At 45.3% G+C, this 18812-nt stretch overlaps 1 protein-coding gene across 12 annotated transcripts in view; it reads right to left on the bottom strand.

The window, feature by feature from the left end:
- Nucleotides 1-1553: 1553 nt before the first annotated feature.
- The window catches only part of SPECC1L (sperm antigen with calponin homology and coiled-coil domains 1 like), a 41197-nt gene continuing 23938 nt past the window's right edge, over nt 1554-18812 (bottom strand). For 5 of the 12 annotated variants that reach the window (XM_032967777.2, XM_032967785.2, XM_032967778.2 and 2 more), the window contains 7 exons: nt 16434-16527; nt 15774-15848; nt 14233-14404; nt 13776-13884; nt 12121-12237; nt 5766-5825; nt 1554-5528 (listed from right to left, as the gene is read on the bottom strand). In XM_032967777.2, coding sequence (XP_032823668.1) covers nt 5439-5528; nt 5766-5825; nt 12121-12237; nt 13776-13884; nt 14233-14404; nt 15774-15848; nt 16434-16527 — 717 coding nt within the window. In that variant the 3' untranslated portion in view covers nt 1554-5438. The remainder of the gene's footprint in view (nt 5529-5765; nt 5826-12120; nt 12238-13775; nt 13885-14232; nt 14405-15773; nt 15849-16433; nt 16528-18812) is intronic. The other 7 variants (XM_032967781.2, XM_076072599.1, XM_032967782.2 and 4 more) reach the window with 5 other exon arrangements.

Here is an 18812-nt window from a genome sequence, read left to right as displayed (position 1 = left end):
TATTAATATCATGTAGAGATGTTTTTTTTTAAACGCGTTACGAGTCGTAGTGAATGAGTTATAAAGTCGAATAAAGTTACACGTTACCGATTCGATCCAATCACAGACAGCTGTAATCCGAACGCAACTGCGAAATAAACCACGCAGCCATTATGACCGGATAATTGGAAATCATTCCGTGATTAGAACCGGATGATTAGAAAGAATCCAATCAGAGTGACTATAACCGGATGCTTGGACATCATCCAATCAGTGATTATAACCGGATGATTGGAAATCATCCAGAGCGATTATAACCGGCTCGGAATGCATCTAGTGATTATAACCGGATGATTGGATATCATCAAATCGGAGTGATTATAACCGAGGTGCTAGCAGCGGGCTTATACGGAGACGCAATTCCGTTTTCGGAAAAGAGTAAGTTATTAAAACAATTCAATGAATACAACATAAGGACAATGCTGTTCTGTATGTAAGTTCAGTTAATTTATCCATGCTTCGCAATGGAAATCCAGTTCACAGATCGGCGAGATACAGAAAATTGTATACGCTATAGCTATGAACTGTACTTTAATAATACTAAAACCACTCGGCAAGGTTAATTACGCGTGTCCATTATGACGAGCAATGGGTTTGGCAAAACTTTGCGTTCACTGGGAGCAAGTAGATTTTTAACGGAAAGCAAGTCTCACCATAAATCCGCGTGCTGATTTTTTTCTGACGCTTTCCCCGTTGGATTGCAAGGAAACTTGCACCATCTATCGGTCGCAAATTAGCATTACCGTGCACTGGTGAACGTAATAAGCGCCTCGTGAAAAAGACCGACTCGGACGATCCCTGGCTTCGATCGATCGCAACCGCATTCGCACAAAAAAATACCACGGCAGCATGGCAGCATATGATGCACAAATGGGAAAAAACCCCCTCCGGCAGTATGCGAAGACCGTGGTTACCACCCATAACACCGTGGAACCTAATCTAAAACTATCAACAATTTTCTTTTACCAGGCTGGCCCACTGAGCTACACAGCTCTTTTTCAAAAAAGCGATCTGGCCACAAATGACAGCTCAACCAAGTGGCTTATCATGTGGAGATGTATAGCAGCCAAATACTCTGAACGGCATGTTTCTAAATGTGGAGGGAAAACCGGGGGATAGAGAACACGGTAACTCCAAGATATACAGGCGTCAGGCTCGGGATCGAACCCCACGACTTATCCGTTTCTCGTGACTGGTTGGTATGGGTCGTGTGGGGGGACAGGGTGAAGAGGGGTGGTGGGGGAAGAGGATGTTTGGATCAGTTCATAAAGATCAAGATCCTGTCTGTCCTTCGCTACTCCTGATGTGACCCGTGGCTGGGGATCCAACTCAAATCGCCGAGATCATAAAAAACAACATCGTGCCACCACTCTCCCCATGACCGTTCTAAAATCTTCACGGAGCAACACGAGATGCCCATTGCTGCGCGTTCATTTGCAGGCGAAGGAATCGACGTTAAGGACGTGTATAAACAACCAACCTTTCACAATCTGGGCTGAGCTGCGACACAGGTATAATATGTACTGTTTATTGTTGTCAGCAATATCACTTATCGATAAGAATGTATGTAAAAAAAAGCATAAAATATTTGTAAGTGTTCATGTAATAGCCCAACGGCTATTTTCACGCGACAAAACGTGTACAATCAATTCAATGCAAACCTGTACTTTGCTTGTAGAAAAGGGGCATTTGAAATTTGTTGAACATACGGCACCATTCTGTCCGTGAAAAGCACGGAAAAAGGGGGGCACTGGTGGGCAGTGAAATCCTACAAAACCGCCAAATGTGACGAGTCTCAACTCGACCCGCCGCGTGGCTGTTACTCCGAACGCTTTACTCGGCAAGAAACACAAGGTGGCCAGAACTATAAACCCATCATCTCTCAGTGGTAAATAAAAGGAATACGATACCGCTTTGTTGGGAAGTCAAGCATGGTCCATACGATAAAACTGGTCCCTGTCATAGGAATGTAGAGTCTTCATCGCTGGTTTACAGCCAATGACAGACGTGAGCATCGCCTCCACCATGGCCGTTGGAACAGATACACATTTGGGACTTGAGACATATCACATCCATGTACTGTTTCAACCGTCATTCACTTTCACCTGGGTCTATTCAAATGACCGACGTAGCATTGCATGGTATTGCGATTAAGTGTTTTTTTTTTCCACATCGGCATTATCTACGAATTACACAAACCAAAATTGCAAGTGCTCCGAGGTCTCTTGAAACAGATCTCAATGGAAGTGTGAATCAGCTAAGCCACGTAACAAAAATAATAGCAATTTATGCAAAACTTCACCTCCTTTACAGCACCATGCTTGTCCCTAATTATCCAGAATTGTCTTCACGGTGCGCACATTCCACACACCGAGCTGACATTACACCACTGACAAGGGGCAGTCGTGGGACATGCAGGGTAGTAGTTGGGGGGAGAGAGGAGGACAAGGGGGTAATGAGGGACATTTATAGGGAGAACCGTGTACACCCCCCCCCCCCCCCCATATTTAAAAGTATGAACGCCAATTAATGCCACCTTGAACATTTCTACAATTTCCTCCCGGGTGCGAAACGAGAAAATACGGGTGAACTTTATAACGTAACGTCGAGTTTGGCGGTGGTTGGCGGGGGGGGGGGGGAAATCGCATGAGAATGTACATGTCAATAAGCCGTTATCCATTTACATTTTCAAGCCATGCAATCTTCAACCATACAGTTGTCTCTTGTGCAAAACTGGTTTTAATGTATTCCTGTATCGTTCAAGTATTGTGTGAAAATACTGGACACGAATTCCAAAGGACGGTTTCACGCCATTGCAACAATTCCCCCCCACCCATGCGGTTTGCGAGATGGCATTCATTGGATAGCTGCTCAAAAAACGAATGGATGACCGTCCCTTGTGTCGGAGCACCCGTCGTTGAGTGCGGTCAATTAGTAGCAGACGCACGCGGCACACATTCAGGCGAACCCTGTACGTGCCCTCAACGCGTTCCCATTTAAACCAGGCACTGTGGACCCAGCACCTTTGAGCACATGTGGCCCAAATGGCATTGAACTGTCGGGAGCAGGGAGAGTGGGAGGGTGAGCGAGCGAGTGGTGCAAGGCACGGGATATTTCTCACCGCGCTTCATCGCCATTCAGTGAAGGAGTCACCCCATAGGCGCGGGAATGTAGTGGACGAGGGGAATTCGCTCCCTCTGCCCGTTACACTTTGCGCAGGGGCAAAGCATATGACGTGGCCCCTTAATTGCCTTAATGGGCTCCCCATCACTAGTTAATCCCCCCCCCCCCCCAAATTGCAAACTGTTCCCACGCACCTGCATCCACCAACCAATGTGGGCGAGGCACGGCTTAATAATCACAAGAAATCCGCCAGCAAAATCATCGGTTTACGCTGCTCTCTAGGACCCTTTTCTTCAACGTCCTTTCCAATTCCACTCGACAAAGGCCGTCCGCACTTTTCACCTTCATTCACGCTGCTCTACCTCGCCTACAACATGCAAGTACTCTCTACACATAAGCAAGCAAGGGCACTCACCCACAAATTCACTCCCCCCCCCCCCTCTCTCTCTGGCCAGGACACAGGCTCAAGTGCTGCGTTGGTCGAAAGGAGGACACCGTCACCAGGCAGTATAAGAGGCAGGCAGGCGCACAACAAGAGGCACGGATTGATGGGAGCTCACCAACCCAGTGTTTTACCGTTCATTAAATGTTTCCAGTGCACTTCACATTAATCGCCGACGGATGGGAATGCTCAGACCGTGGGGGGGGGGGGGGGGGACAGGGCGGATACCATGAATGTACAAGCTCATGCACTGTCAATGTCATGGATTGGAGGGCGCGGGAGTGCATTTTATATCGGCGTGAAAACGTCAAGTCTTTTCCGCGTGTACATTCCGCGTTCCCTTCTGCTTGGGGCCCACTCAAAAAAACACTTGGCTCAAAAACGTGATTATAGAAAAAAAATATACCTTTTAGAACGTGACCATGAAACAGAGACAAACAACCCTGGCTCGAACAGCATGAGTAATGCCAGACAAACTACAAATCTCACCAGTCCTCTAAGTGAATTAAGCATCACACGTTACCACCATAAATATTTCTTTAGACAAAACGAGGCAGAAATCTTCTGCTGAAATGCCACATTGTCTGCGTAGTGTAATAAAATGTGGAATGTAAGGAACTCGTTACAAAAAACTAGTGTCAAAGACTTCAGCCTTATTTCCCTACACATTTTGCTGTTTTAGTGTTTCCTTCATTTCTCTACTTGACAACAAAAGACAAATACCGCAATGTAACATTGCAAATACTGGAGTTGTGTTAAATAATTCACAATAATGCTTTTTTCTCCATCGTTTCAAGTGACTGCCTCCCCTAATTACACTTCACCTTCAATGTAAAGTTAACGCTACATAAACGCTTATGGAAATGACGGTCGGCCATCCGGAACGGGTGACATAATCCGTACAATGAATCTGTTGCAGAAAAGTATCAAAACGAAACCATACGAAGGTGCTATCAAGGCTGACTTGAAACAAAAAATAAATCTTTGAAGACCTTTGGTCAACGACGTTTTGGAAGTGCGACTTACGGGCCGAGGCGGTTCAACAGAGCCACGCCAGCCAGCCTGCCGGCCACCTTCACGGCCCGAGCCTCCTCGTCATCCCCATACCCAATTCAGCTGACGCACTTGACCCCATCCTGGCGGCTTCGTGTTCCCATACAATGTAGCATCAAACGGCGCCACGGTAGCGAGACGATAACTAACTCGCCTGGTATGCAGGAGGTCGTGGGTTCGATCCCGACCCTGACGCCTGCTGCTGTATATTTGGAGTTTGCTTGTCTCACACTCGTCATCATCACGGTGGCTAGGAGATGTTAACTACCTCGCCTGTTATACAGGAGGACGTGGGTTCGATCCCGACCCTGACGCCTGCTGCTGCTGTATATTTGGAGTTTGCACGTTCTCCCCGTGGTCGCGTGCAATTTTTCTCCGGGTCCTCCAGATTTTTCCCCTCTATATTTAGAATCAACGTCACACGTATGGAGTAATTTGGCTATTAATTTCCACAGGATAAGCCCCTTTGTTGAGCTATTACATGTGGTCATGTCGCTTCTGAAAAAAGAGCTATAGAGCTCAGTGGGCCATACCTGGTAAAAAAATAAAAAGGGGGGGGAAATTCTACGGAGGTGTGCGTGCAAAAAGCCCTGCCAATATCTTCAGGATCGAATCGCTGGTTCATTTACGGAGTGTTCTAGAAGTGGAACGACAGCGATGCGAACGTCGTTTTACGTCCAAGTCGATGACGTCGTCGCTCCCGCGCTTCACTCGGTAAATCAACGAGATTTCATCGAACTTTGCTTCTCGGACCTCCGAAGATGCGTTCACCAACAGCCGCTCAGGTTTCAAAGTACTTGTAAATGGCTGTCACGTAGTGCATGACACTCTGCCAGTCTGGTCGTTCGGTGTGTACCATGTCATTGATATCCTGCGAAGAAAAACGCGCAAACGAGGAGGACACGTCAGTGTACAGAAGCGTTTCCTTCGCGGTATTGCCACACCATTATATGGCAGAGGGTGCTTCATGGAAAATTCTGCATGTAACAAATTCTAACTGATTAAATATTTGCTGATGGTTATCCGAAAAATACAATTTGTATCGAAGTTCAGGGACACTAATGAGTTGGGCCGAGTTATATTCTATCAATGTGGCCCGAAGGCTTACCAGCGTGGGCTTGATTCCAACACTTTCCGCAGCCTGGAAGGCAAGTGTCAAGTTTCTCTTCTATGTGCACACAGCAACAAAATGACAATAAAGGGAAAACACAGATTAAATATATACAAGGTAAACATTGAAACAAATTAGAATGATGACATTTTAAAGACAATCTTGATTTGAAGCTTTCGTGACTGCAGGAATCCATACTCTTTGGTTATTTCGGTAAATTCACGTACGTATAAAAAATATATATATCACGGCGTTTCGATCGCAACACAAGCGGTCGTCCTCAGGTGGAAAAAAAGAAATAATCCAGCAGTGGAACTGCTGAACCAGCGAGAGAGCTGTTACAACGAGAGGTTATTTATGTGGCGATGGGCAAGCAAGCGGGGTCCGAGCTGGAAGGAATTCCATCCCCGGACGCAAGCACGTCAGTTGTGTTAATGGGGGAGATTAGGGAAAGAGAGATTAGGGAGAGATTAGCATGAAATGAGCTTCCGTTGCCGCCTAAGAGTATCATCCCCGCATATGCGCACAACATCCATAAAGAAGGTACTCCACTCCGTCCTATCGTTTCTACCATCAACTCACCTACCTATAAACTGGCCCGATTTCTGTCTGAGACCCTGCTTCCATTCACGGGTAAGACCACCTCAGCAGTACTCAATTCAGCTCACTTGGTTTCCCTAATCAAGAACATGTCACTGTCTCCAGATGATTTGCTTGTCAGCTTCGATGTAGTCTCTCTTCACCAAGGTACCTGTACCTGACACCATAGCAATCATTGAAGACTTGGTCCAACAGGGACTGAATCCTTTAAAAATTAATTTATTTTGTTTTACCTATATGACTTTACCGAAAAAAACAAAGCGTATGAATCCTTGCAGTCACGAAAGCTTCAAATCTAGAATTAATGCCCTCTACGGGGAGGAATTTCACTTACCTGTTAGAGTTTTTAAGAGACGAGACAAGAAGTCACAGCTCATCGAGACACTAACCTTCCTCATTGCTTTCACACTCACATCTGCTGCTGAATCTTCACCGAACTCTAAACGGATATTGTTTAATGCTAGACTATCACTAATCTCAGAGAGAATAAGAGTACTCCGATTTGAACTCGATAGTTTAGACAAGACTCTCTTACAATCATATTTAATGTTAACACAAAAAATGTCCCCTTCTGATTGGAACCACGTTGACAACATGACTGCTGCCTCTGCTGATTCATTGTCAGCCAAATGCAAAGCTAACCTGATCGCTAAATTCAACCTCCTATCAAAGAAGAAGCCAGAACCACACATCACAAAACTGGATAACAAAATCGTTATTAATCAGAGTAACATCCCGATTTCGGACAATCTGAAAACGGTACTGGCTAAAGGGCTAAATTTCGCTGTCACCCCGAAACATATACAGTGAGGTAAAAAGGTATTTGATCCCCTGCTGATTTTGTACGTTTGCCCACTGACAAAGAAATGATCAGTCTATAATTTTAATGGTAGGTGTATTTAAACAGTGAGAGACAGAATAACAAAAAATCCGGAAAAACGCATGTCAAAAATGTTATAAATTGTTTTGCATTTTAATGAGGGAAATAAGTATTTGACCCCTCTGCAAAACATGACTTAGTACTTGGTGGCAAAACCCTTGTTGGCAATCACAGAGGTCAGACGTTTCTTGTAGTTGGCCACCAGGTTTGCACACATCTCAGGAGGGATTTTGTCCCACTCCTCGTTGCAGATCTTCTCCAAGTCATTAAGGTTTCGAGGCTGACATTTGGCAACTCGAACCTTCAGCTCCCTCCACAGATTTTCTATGGGATTAAGGTCTGGAGACTGGCTAGGCCACTCCAGGACCTTAATGTGCTTCTTCTTGAGCCACTCCTTTGTTGCCTTGGCCGTGTGTTTTGGGTCATTGTCATGTTGGAATATCCATCCACGACCCATTTTCAATGCCCTGGTTGAGGGAAGGAGGTTCTCACCCAAGATTTGACGGTACCCCGTCCATCCTCCCTTTGATGCGGTGAAGTTCTCCTGTACCCTTAGCAGAAAAACACCCCCAAAGCATGTTTCCACCTCTATGTTTGACGGTGGGGATGGTGTTCTTGGGGTCATAGACAGCATTCCTCCTCCTCCAAACACGGCGAGTTGAGTTAATGCCAAAGAGCTCCATTTTGGTCTCATCTGACCACACCACTTTCACCCAGTTGTCCTCTGAATTATTCAGATGTTCCTTGGCAAACTTCAGACGGGCATGTATATGTGCTTTCTTGAGCAGGGGGACCTTGCGGGCGCTGCAGGATTTCAGTCCTTCACGGCGTAGTGTGTTACCAATTGTTTTCTTGGTGACTATGGTCCCAGCTGCCTTGAGATCATTGACAAGATCCTCCCGTGTAGTTATGGGCTGATTCCTCACCGTTCTCATGATCATTGCAACTCCACGAGGTGAGATCTTGCATGGAGCCCCAGGCCGAGGGAGATTGACAGTTCTTTTGTGTTTCTTCCATTTGTGAATAATCGCACCAACTGTTGTCACCTTCTCACCAAGCTGCTTGGCAATGGTCTTGTAGCCCATTCCAGCCTTGTGTAGGTCTACAATCTTGTCCCTGACATCCTTGGAGAGCTCTTTGGTCTTGGCCATGGTGGAGAGTTTGGAATCTGATTGATTGCTTGTGTGGACGGGTGTCTTTTATACAGGTAAACAAGCTGAGATTAGGAGCACTCCCTTTAAGAGTGTGCTCCTAATCTCAGCTCGTTACCTGTATAAAAGACATCTGGGAGCCAGAAATCTTTCTGATTGAGAGGGGGTCAAATACTTATTTCCCTCATTAAAATGCAAATCAATTTATAACATTTTTGACATGCGTTTTTCTGGATTTTCTTGTTGTTATTCTGTCTCTCACTGTTCAAATAAACCTACCATTAAAATTATAGACTGATCATTTCTTTGTCAGTGGGCAAACGTACAAAATCAGCAGGGGATCAAATACTTTTTTCCCTCACTGTACCAGTAGAGGATGTCATCTCTCAGGTCGATGTAGCCCTCAAAGGCATAGGACACATCCAAGCGGACGTTGCGAGAGCTGAAATAGCCACTATTCTCAAGAATGTTAAGAAACCCATTAGCAACATTAGCAAAAACGAACGCTCTGGACTCGCAAATTTAAAAAAGAGGGATGATATAGTCATCGTTTCGTCCGACAAGGGCAATGCTATTGTCATTATGGATAAAAACTCATACAACAAAATCCATGACCTACTCAATGATGGGAGTTACTAAAATTTTTAAAATGATCCTACTAACAGCCTAATGATAAAAACCAACAAGATCATCACTTGTTCGACTTCCCTAATCGAACCAACCAAACGTCCCTCCCTAAAACCCTCGGCTGCAAGACCTCCCAGATTCTATGGTCTTCCCAAGATCCATAAAGAAGGTACCCCACTACGGCCCATCGTGTCCACGATCAACTCTCCTACCTACAAGCTAGCTCGTTTTATAATCGGATAATCTGCTTCCCTTCACTGGCAAGACCACCTCAGCAGTACTTAACTCAACTCAAGTGAGTTTAACACGTAGGCTTTCGCGACCAATATTATTCATAATAAAGGTTTTTGGGTTAGATCGCGTTTATTTATAAATGTGTCGTAACCCTCCACCACCCGACACGGCCAATCAGTGCGGCCTGGAAGCGTATTATTAAATAATACACATTACATTTAAAGAATTACTAATCTACAACTCATTACTAATCATAACCAATGACTGATTACTAATCGATTATATAATTACAATACCCCGCCCTCCGCCTCTAATCACTGCACCTGATGAGTTAAGTGATGACGTCACCCTGCTGCTCTATATAAAAACCGGGAGCAAGCGAGGGCTTTACCATTCTGGCGAATTGCTTGATGATGCTGGATGTATTTACCAGCGAAACGTCGTACTCAAACTGTAAATGTGGATTAACTCTTCAACACACCGGTGGGCTGAAGTAGTGAATTATTTGTCTTTTGTCAACGTGACACTTTTTTTGCTGATTGGCCGTGTCGGGTGGTGGAGGGTTACGACACATTTATAAATAAACGCGATCTAACCCAAAAACCTTTATTATGAATCAACTCAAGTGGTTTCTATGGTCAAGGACATTGTACCATCTCCTGACGATATCCTTGTCAGCTTTGATGTGGTCTCTCTGTTCACGAAGGTCCCAGTGCCTGACACCATAACAATAATTGAAGATTTGGTCCAACATGGACTGAACCCTGATGTACCTGCGCTGGTTAGGCACTGCCTCACCAACACTTACTTCACCTGGAATGGTACCTTCTACAAACAAAATGAGGGTACCCCTATGGGTTCCCCTTGTCACCAGTGATAGCCAATGTTTTCATGGAGAAATTTGAATCAGACGGCATCCAGACATCCACCCTTCGTCCTTCCCTGTGGATGAGATATGTGGATGACACTTTTGTGATTTGGCCACATGGCCTCCCAGCATTGACCCATTTCCTAGACCACATCAATTCCAGACACCCATCCATCAAATTCACCATGTAAGTGGAGAAAGATGGCAAGCTGCCATTCTTGGATGTTCTGTTTGAGAGGAGGACTGATGGCTCTTTGGGACATTCTGTTTTTAGGAAGTCCACCCACACAGATTCCTACTTGAAGCCTGATTCCCACCACCACCAGGCTCAAAATAATTATCTCATCAAAACATTATATCATAGGGCTCATTGCATTTCTGACCAACACCACCTGGCCAGTGAATTAAAACATGTACACCTGGCCCTCAAGATGAACGGATACTCTGACCGTACTATCCGCCAAGCTGTTTCTCCCACCATACAGAAACAACCACCTGATACTCCGATCAAAATCATCACGTTGCCATACATAGCAGGCGTTACCAAAAAGATCTCCAAAATTCTAAACAAACACAAGATCCAGGTCCGGTTCAATACAGTACACAAAATCCGTGATCTGATCCCATCCGTAAAGGATATCATTCCTGACTTACAGTACCCCGGTGTTTACAAATTGAGTTGTACCTGCGGTGACTGCTATATCGGGGAGACGAAGCGACATGTCTCTGACCGAATTCGCGAGCAAAAATCAGATTTGAAACACGGCAGAACGAATTCTTCAGCCGTGGCTGATCGTTGTTTCAACACAGCGGGTTCTCATGACATTGTTTTCTCCGATACCAAAGTACTCTGCAAACCTCCCGGTTATTACCAAAGATTTGTCCATGAAGCCATCCAGATATACAAACATAGACACAACTTCAACCGAGAGGATGGTTTTAAATTGAGCAACCATTGGAAAGATGTCATCAACCAAGTCAAACTTTAGCTGCCTTATAATTGTACAGCCATTTCCATTTCTTCCAGTGGGTTGTACTCGCTTTCGAGCAGCGCGCCATCGCTTCCCCCGAACCCCCTGCAGCATAACAAAAGGCGGCTTAACTTATCCCTCCCCCCACCCATGTCCCTTCCTGGCTCCTCCCCCACCCCCTTAACCTGTCTATAATCTCGGGTGTCTCAGAGCTCTTCAACTGATACAGCTATTTTGCTGTGACTGTTCCACCTGAAGACAGAAGCTTGTGTTGCCTCCGAAACGTCGTGATTTAATTGAGTTGTTTTCATTTATTTTGTTTTACCTACGTGACTTTACCGAAAAAGCCAAAGGGTATATTGTAATCCAGAGTTCGCTGGACCATTCTCCCGGCACGGTAGCTGAAAAAATTGGCAAGTCCCTTCACCCTTTCCTGTTCCGAGATATCTGCAAGTTGCATGGTGGGTCCAGTTTACCGCTGAATCTCGGAACACGCAAGCGTTTAAGTGTTAACTTTATTTACAGCGGCAGTGCCGCTGTTTTTAAAGACATTGTACTCACCACAGAGAACTGTTGGCACCATGTCCGCACTCTATGATAGCTGGCGAAAAAATGTGCCACATGCCCTCCCGCATGGCCTCTTACTTTTGATTCCTTTACGATGACGTACGTGTACGTCATCGGAACAGAATCAAAATACTGATGACGTACACGTACGTCATCGTAATGGGAAAGGGTTAAAGACTGTTCACCCTGTAGCGTCAATCGCCAGGTCACACGTGGTGGGATAAAGTGTAGGTCCTCGCACCTCTTTCTTAAAAGACGTCTGGACAGTGTGGAAGAGTAGGCCTATACACCCTCTGGTCTGGAGGGGCTCTCTAAAGCCAGATGACCTTCTCCAACAGTGGCGTGAGCAAGCAATTTTGGAGGGCTGCAATTTCACCTTCTGATTACCTTTACATCCGTTACATCATTATACATAATACAAGCACAAAACCTAAAGCCTTTTCACTGGACTAACCTTGTCCTGGCTGCACAGCTCAGCATATGGGATGTGAGCTGGTAGGTAGGTGTGCAAAAGCGCGCAGAATGCCAGGCCGTCATTCCAGCTGCTGCTGAAGTTGGTGATATCAATGTTCTGAGAAAGATAAAGGCATGTAATTACGTAAAAGGTAAAAACAAAACACAAGTCACCTCTGTGACCCACAACATTCCAGGTTTGTTCATCGTATGTCTCGGCCACAACAGACTTAATTACAAGACTCCAGTGGCTGTATGCAATTAAGATGGAAAGCAATGAGATGCAATCTATCATAGTGTTAGCTTATGCGATAATTAACAATGTTGAGATTTACACTGCAAAAGGAAGCATTTATCAAGATGCGGAGCCTGCAACTTGCCCGGATGCAATTAGAGTGTGGATTCTCTTCAAAATAAATATTTTCGTATCCCTCGAGCTCGATGTGTCTGCATCATAATGGGATGTCTGGAGCGGCATATTGGCAGTGTTTAGTGCACTGCACTTTCACAAAATGTGAGCTGCATTTTGACGGCAGCCTCAACGTAGAAAGTGTGGAAGCCGAAAAAAAAAACCTAGCCATGAAGGGATGTGACCGTGTCCCAGACAGAAGGGATAACATGCAGCAGTCAAAAAAGGTAGACCCATTCACCCTTTTGTGCGTCAGATCAAGAAATATATAAACGACCATTAAAAAAAGAGGGGGAGACATCCTTTTGTTGAAAGCAACAGGTGTGCTTTGTCGTGCACGCTCAACGCATTTGGAAAGTGATTGCAGGGTTTTGGGGATTCTTTTTCACCTCGTTTGTTACAGCAAAAAACGTTATCGGCGGGATCACCAGCGCTGCTAACTGTCACAGCCGCGTCGTGCGCATCACGTACGATTTGCGTGAAGGAGTGGTCCCTAAGCGAGTTTGCACCTACAAAATCGGCCGATATCGATCTCCATAAAAGCAAACAAATATGATTTGGAGAACTGTAAATGTGGCAGTGCGGTTCCACTTCAATTTGTTCCAACAACAAAAAACGCAACCCATTTAACGCCGTCTCTCCCTGTGAGTGAGCCTTGTTATTCAACCACTTACAGCAGCAATTAACTGGGCGAGGTAGAACGTCATAATGAGGGTCGTTGCTATTAAACAAGCGCGATGTGCACTCACTTAACTTAAATACAGCCCCAGTGTCTAAATGACTTAAGTTGTATCAGTGAAATAGAAATGTATTCATGGTCATTTCTCATTGCAGCTTGGTGTAATTGGATGCTATTTCAGACACGCATGATTAAAACCAACACTGCTGCATACACTTTCCGCCCAACGTTCACAAGAGCCGTTGTGACCACCAACATGTTAATTGCTAATGATTTTGCACGTTTAATTGAGGAAGAAATAAGCTAACGCGTTCAGTTCAAGTGGCGAGTGCTACAAACGTTGTTTTAACTCGGGAACAAAAATACAACTCCAAAGGTTGAACGTGAAGTGCAATTAGTGTGCACTGCAGGAGGCATTTCGGTCAGTAGTTGGGAAGAACGCACGCCGCGATTCGCCAAGAAAAACAAATGTCAGTGTACACGGTGACCCCAATTAAACGTATCGCGAGGAAGCCACTTGGAAAGGTTGAATCTCGGTGCAAGTCAACAGAAAGGGTGCTTCGCTCACACTCACTTGGTAGCCCTCCGTTTTCTTCTGACACCACTTCAGCAAGGCATTGCGTTTGGAACCCCCGTACTCCCTGGCCAACGCCCCAAGAGGGTCCTTCCTCTCCTCACTGACACACCAACACAGTACGGAAACACAGTGGGTAGCTGTTAGAATAGAATGTGTTTTATACATCTCCGATGGGTATATGTCGGCAAAATGGGCTTGCACTTTTGCAAAGTCCTAGTTGTTCTTGCTTTTTATATTCAGGTTTTGACTGACAAGTTGGTTAATTTAGCCAGTTTTCAAAAGGGTACTTCCCAAATACCAACACAGCGATGCATTTAAGTTTGGTTTACATTGCAGACGGACGCAATGGCAGCGAGAGCTAACGCATAAATGCTTTCAACATCGGTTGAAAGAACGTTAAAACACCTCGTTGCATTTCCTTGCGCGAGAGGTGGGTTGGACCTAGCACCTGATGCGGCTGCGTGGGGTGGGGCTGACGGACATTGTGGCCGATCCGCCCGGCAGGCTCAGCTTGGGGGAGACCGAGGTCCCGGGAGGCAGGGTGGCGGACGGCGATGGTGACGTGCCATCCGTTACCATCAGGTCCCGGCCGGACTCATCTGGGCCCCGCCGCAGAACTCCTTTGCAAACAAGACACCGTCACGCCACGAACACTGAGAATCACGGCAAAGGCAGCCGTGGTGTCAATTATTTGTGCGATTATAAAACAATGTTCATAAAAACAATAATATATCTGACAAGGAGCTTTATAGCTCATCGTATTCCTCCAGTATAAATATTCTGATTCTGATATGATGTGACTGCATCTCTAGATGCTGTGAAAAAGAAAAAAGTTGTTTTGCAACCGATGGAGCAAGGGCAAGCAAATAATAAAAGACTGGTCTCTTTATAAAATATTAAACATCAACAATCCACAGCTGGATGAAGGTATCCCCATGCATTGGCAATCCTTTGTGTTAGAAAACAATGGATTGTACTGCTGTGTGAGATATTTGAATGGATTATAAATACTCATCACGTGATATGATACCAATAGCACAATCTGGATAGACTTGGGAGAAAAATGTCTTTGCAAAAATATAAGGAAGAAGGGTTTTCCTTATATATATTTTTTAAATAACACAAGTGCATTCATCATTAGACCTCCTTTGCCAGTACCAAAATGTAATAGGGGTTTTCCCCTTTTTTCTGGCAACAAAACTGAAACCTTTTTACAAGGATGAATGTCTGCATTAACCACAATACCTGCAGTCAAAATGCAAACAAAAAACATACTATGATAATATATGCATTGTCCTTGAAACTGATTGGTCCACACCAAGGGACGGCTTTCTTTTGAGCCTCGACCCAATTGGTGCTCGACCAGATGACGCCAAAAGGCGTCACACAGCTCAAAGACAATGCCACTATCAAAGTAATGAGGGCTCGGGGTGAACATCTACATCATTAGACCTCCTTTGCCAGTACCAAAATGTAATAATAGGGGTTTACCCCTTTTTTATGGCAACAAAACTGAAACCTTTTTACAAGGATTCATGTCTGCATTAACCACAATACCTGCAGTCAAAGGAGGTCTAATGATGTAGATGCTCACCCCGAGCCCTTATTACTTTGATAGTGGCATTGTCTTTGAGCCTTCTGGCGTCATCTGGTCGAGCACCAATTGGGTCGAGGCTCAAAAGAAAGCCGTCCCTTGGTGTGGACCAGTCAGTTTCAAGGACAATGCATATATTATCACAGTATGTTTTTTGTTTGCATTTTGACTGCAGGTATTGTGGTTAATGCAGACATGAATCCTTGTAAAGAGGTTTCAGTTTTGTTGCCAGAAAAAAGGGGAAAACCCCTATTATTACAAGTGCATTCTTTAACAAGAACTAAAATAATCTCTGGCAGCAACGTGTAAGAGCCATGCAGAGCCCAGCTGTAGCCCAAAAGCGCAGGAAGCAAAAACACACGAGTGAGTAGCAGTAGCGGGCAAAGCAGGCGCACCAGCAGAGTCCAGAGCACTCGCCCGACCCAAACCGGTCGTACCTCGACTTGCTGCCGCCCTCATAATCAAGTCGCCTGCGAGACAACGATAAAGGGTGTTCATGAAGGTGACAAAACAGGAGTAACGGACATCTGAAATTTAACTACATTAGGCTAAATGCCCATTGGTCAAACAGTCACTTTCAATTTCAGGTTGAGCAAGCATGAACCGTAAAGGCAATGGTACTTAGCAAGGTCGGCGTGAAACACCACCAAAAGCTCACATTGCTTGGCAAGTGGCATAAAAACGGAAAACTCATGTCGCTGCTCGTACCAGGGTGATTAATCACTGCGGAACCAAGCCGTGCCGCTGCCGTCACGTGTAACGCTTCATCCTGAGACAGACTCTGACGTCTTGTCAGGCCAATAGCTTCACAGTTTGCTTCTGGCTCGGCTAATTGCCATTGGAAAGCCACCCGGCTGGATTGTGCCGGTGGAAAAAATGGGTGAAAGCACACCGAGGCTATCACGAGCGCTGTGGTGATGCCGCTGGGTTGGAAAATCCGTATCCGTGGGGGGTCCAGTGCGAGCGTGGCTCAGTTGTGCCAGAGGAAAAGGAACATCAGGTGTGGGCTGTGATGATGTTTCTACGAGTTGGGAGGGGGTACGGTAACTACCCACCTGTGGTGCTCAGGTCTCCAAAGCTGGGCCGCTTGTCGGTGAGTGCCGATATTGGCTTTGCGGCTGGGGATCCGGGTCCCGCAATCGAGTGTCTCTGCAACAAGACACCAGAAGCAATTGCAGGGCCTGCTTTTGAAACCAATGCGGAGTGACACGAGGTGGCCTGTTTTACCGATATGCTTTTCGTATGAAGGAAAATGGATTTAATGGGCATGGCATGGAGGCATTTAATACTTTTAAATTAAATGTACTGGGGCACTGACTTACGCAAAGTGGAACTGCAGGTGGACTTTTTTGTTTACCTTGTGTTATATAAGAACACTAGCGGGAAATACCCGGCGTTGCCCGGGGGAAAAATATACTTAAACATAGTCGTATCTACTGACTCTACAGTAGTATCTGGCAACTCTACAGTAGTATCTGGCGACTCTACAGTAGTATCTGCCGACTCTACAGTAGTATCAGCCGACTCTACAGTAGTATCTTCCGACTCTACAGTAGTATCTGCCGACTCTACAGTAGTATCTACTGACTGTATAGTAGTAACTACTGACCCTACAGTAGTATATACTGACTGTAGTGGAATCTGTAGTGGAATCTAATGACTGTAGTATTATCTACTGATTATAGCAGTATCTACTGACTCTATAGCAGTAACTGCTGACTCTGCAGTAGTATCGAATGACCATAGTAGTACCTACTGAATATTCTTTGGGTCTTTCGGTAAAGTCACGTAGATAGGTTCAAATAAAATAACAAAAAGCTGCGACGTTTCGATCGCAACACAAGTGGTGTTGCGATGGAAACTTCGTAGCTTTTTGTTATTTAGTCCAACATGGACTGAACCCTGATGTTCCTACTCTGGTTAGGCACTGCCTTACCAACACTTACTTCACCTGGAATGGTACTTTCTACATACAAAATGAAGGTACCCCCATGGGTTCCCCCTTATCACCAGTGATAGCGAATGTTTTCATGGAGAAATTTGAAACAGATGCCATCCAGACATCCACCCTACGTCCTTCCTTGTGGAAGAGGTATGGAGATGACACTTCGTCATTTGGCCACACGGCCTGCCAGCATTGAACCAATTTCTCAACCACATTAATTCCATACACCCATCCATCAAATTCAAAGTGGAGAAGGATGGTAAGCTACCATTCCTGGATGTTTTGTTTAAGAGACCTGATGGCTCATTGGGACACTGTCTACAGGAAAGCCACCCACACAGATTCTTATCTGAAACTTGATTCCCACCACCATCCGGCACAGAAGAATTCCCTCATCAATACACTACACCATAGGGCCCACTGCATTTCTGACCAACACCACCAAGCCAGTGAACTGGAACACGTACACCAGGCCATCAAGATGAATGGGTATTCGGACCGCATTATCCGCAAAGCTGTTTCTCCAACCATGGAGAAACAACCCTCTGAGACGCCAATAAAAACCATCACGTTACCATACATAGCAGGCGTTACAAAAAAGATTTCCAAAATCTTAAGCAAACACAAGATCCAGGTCCGATTCAGTACAGTACACAAAATCCGTGATCTAATCCCATCTGTGAAGGATGTCATTCCTGAAATGCAATATCCTGGAGTCTACAAACTAAGTTGCACCTGTGGTGGGTGTTACAGTGGGGAAACTAAACGACATATCTCGGACCGTGTTCGCGAGCACAAGTCAGATCTGAAACACGGCAGGACTAATACCTCTGCCGTTGCTGACCATTGCTATAACGCTGTGGGCTCTCATGATATTGTTTTTTTCCGAGACCAAGGTACTCTGTAAACCTTCGAGCTACTATCAAAGGTTTGTTCATGAAGCCATCCAGATATATAAACATAGACATAACTTCAACCGAGAAGATGGATACAAATTAAGCAATCATTGGAAGGATGTTATTAACCAGGTAAAACCTTAACTGCTTTATGGTGTTGCCTTCATATCCGCATCTCCAGCCTTCTTCAGCCTCCCACTCCCAGCCCCGCTCACTTCCCCCCCGCCCCCCGGCATTTTGCTGTACTCGCCCTTTGATCCCTTCTAGCAGCGCTTCACTTGGCAGTGCTCCACTCCCCCTACCCCACACCCCCCCTCTCTATCTCTCCTCCCTGGCTCCTCCCCCCTCTCTTACCTATATAGCCTCTTGTCACAGCAGCCCTTTTGCCCACTTCAGCAATTGTTTCTTGCTGTGGTTGTCCCACCTGATGACGGACGCTTGTGTTGCGCCCAAAACTTTGTGATTTATTTTATTTTCTACCTACGTGACTTTACCAAAAGAACCAAAGAGTATGGATCCCTGCAGTTACGAAAACTTCAAATCTAGATTCATATATATATATATCGACTCTATAATACTAACTTCACAGAGTG

Source organism: Petromyzon marinus, chromosome 38 (assembly GCF_048934315.1).
Source record: "Petromyzon marinus isolate PM22_M1 ecotype Great Lakes invasive population chromosome 38, UKy_Petmar_22M1.pri1.0, whole genome shotgun sequence".
NCBI classification, from domain to species: Eukaryota; Metazoa; Chordata; class Hyperoartia; order Petromyzontiformes; family Petromyzontidae; genus Petromyzon; species Petromyzon marinus.
This window is presented reverse-complemented; position numbering and strand designations above follow the sequence as displayed.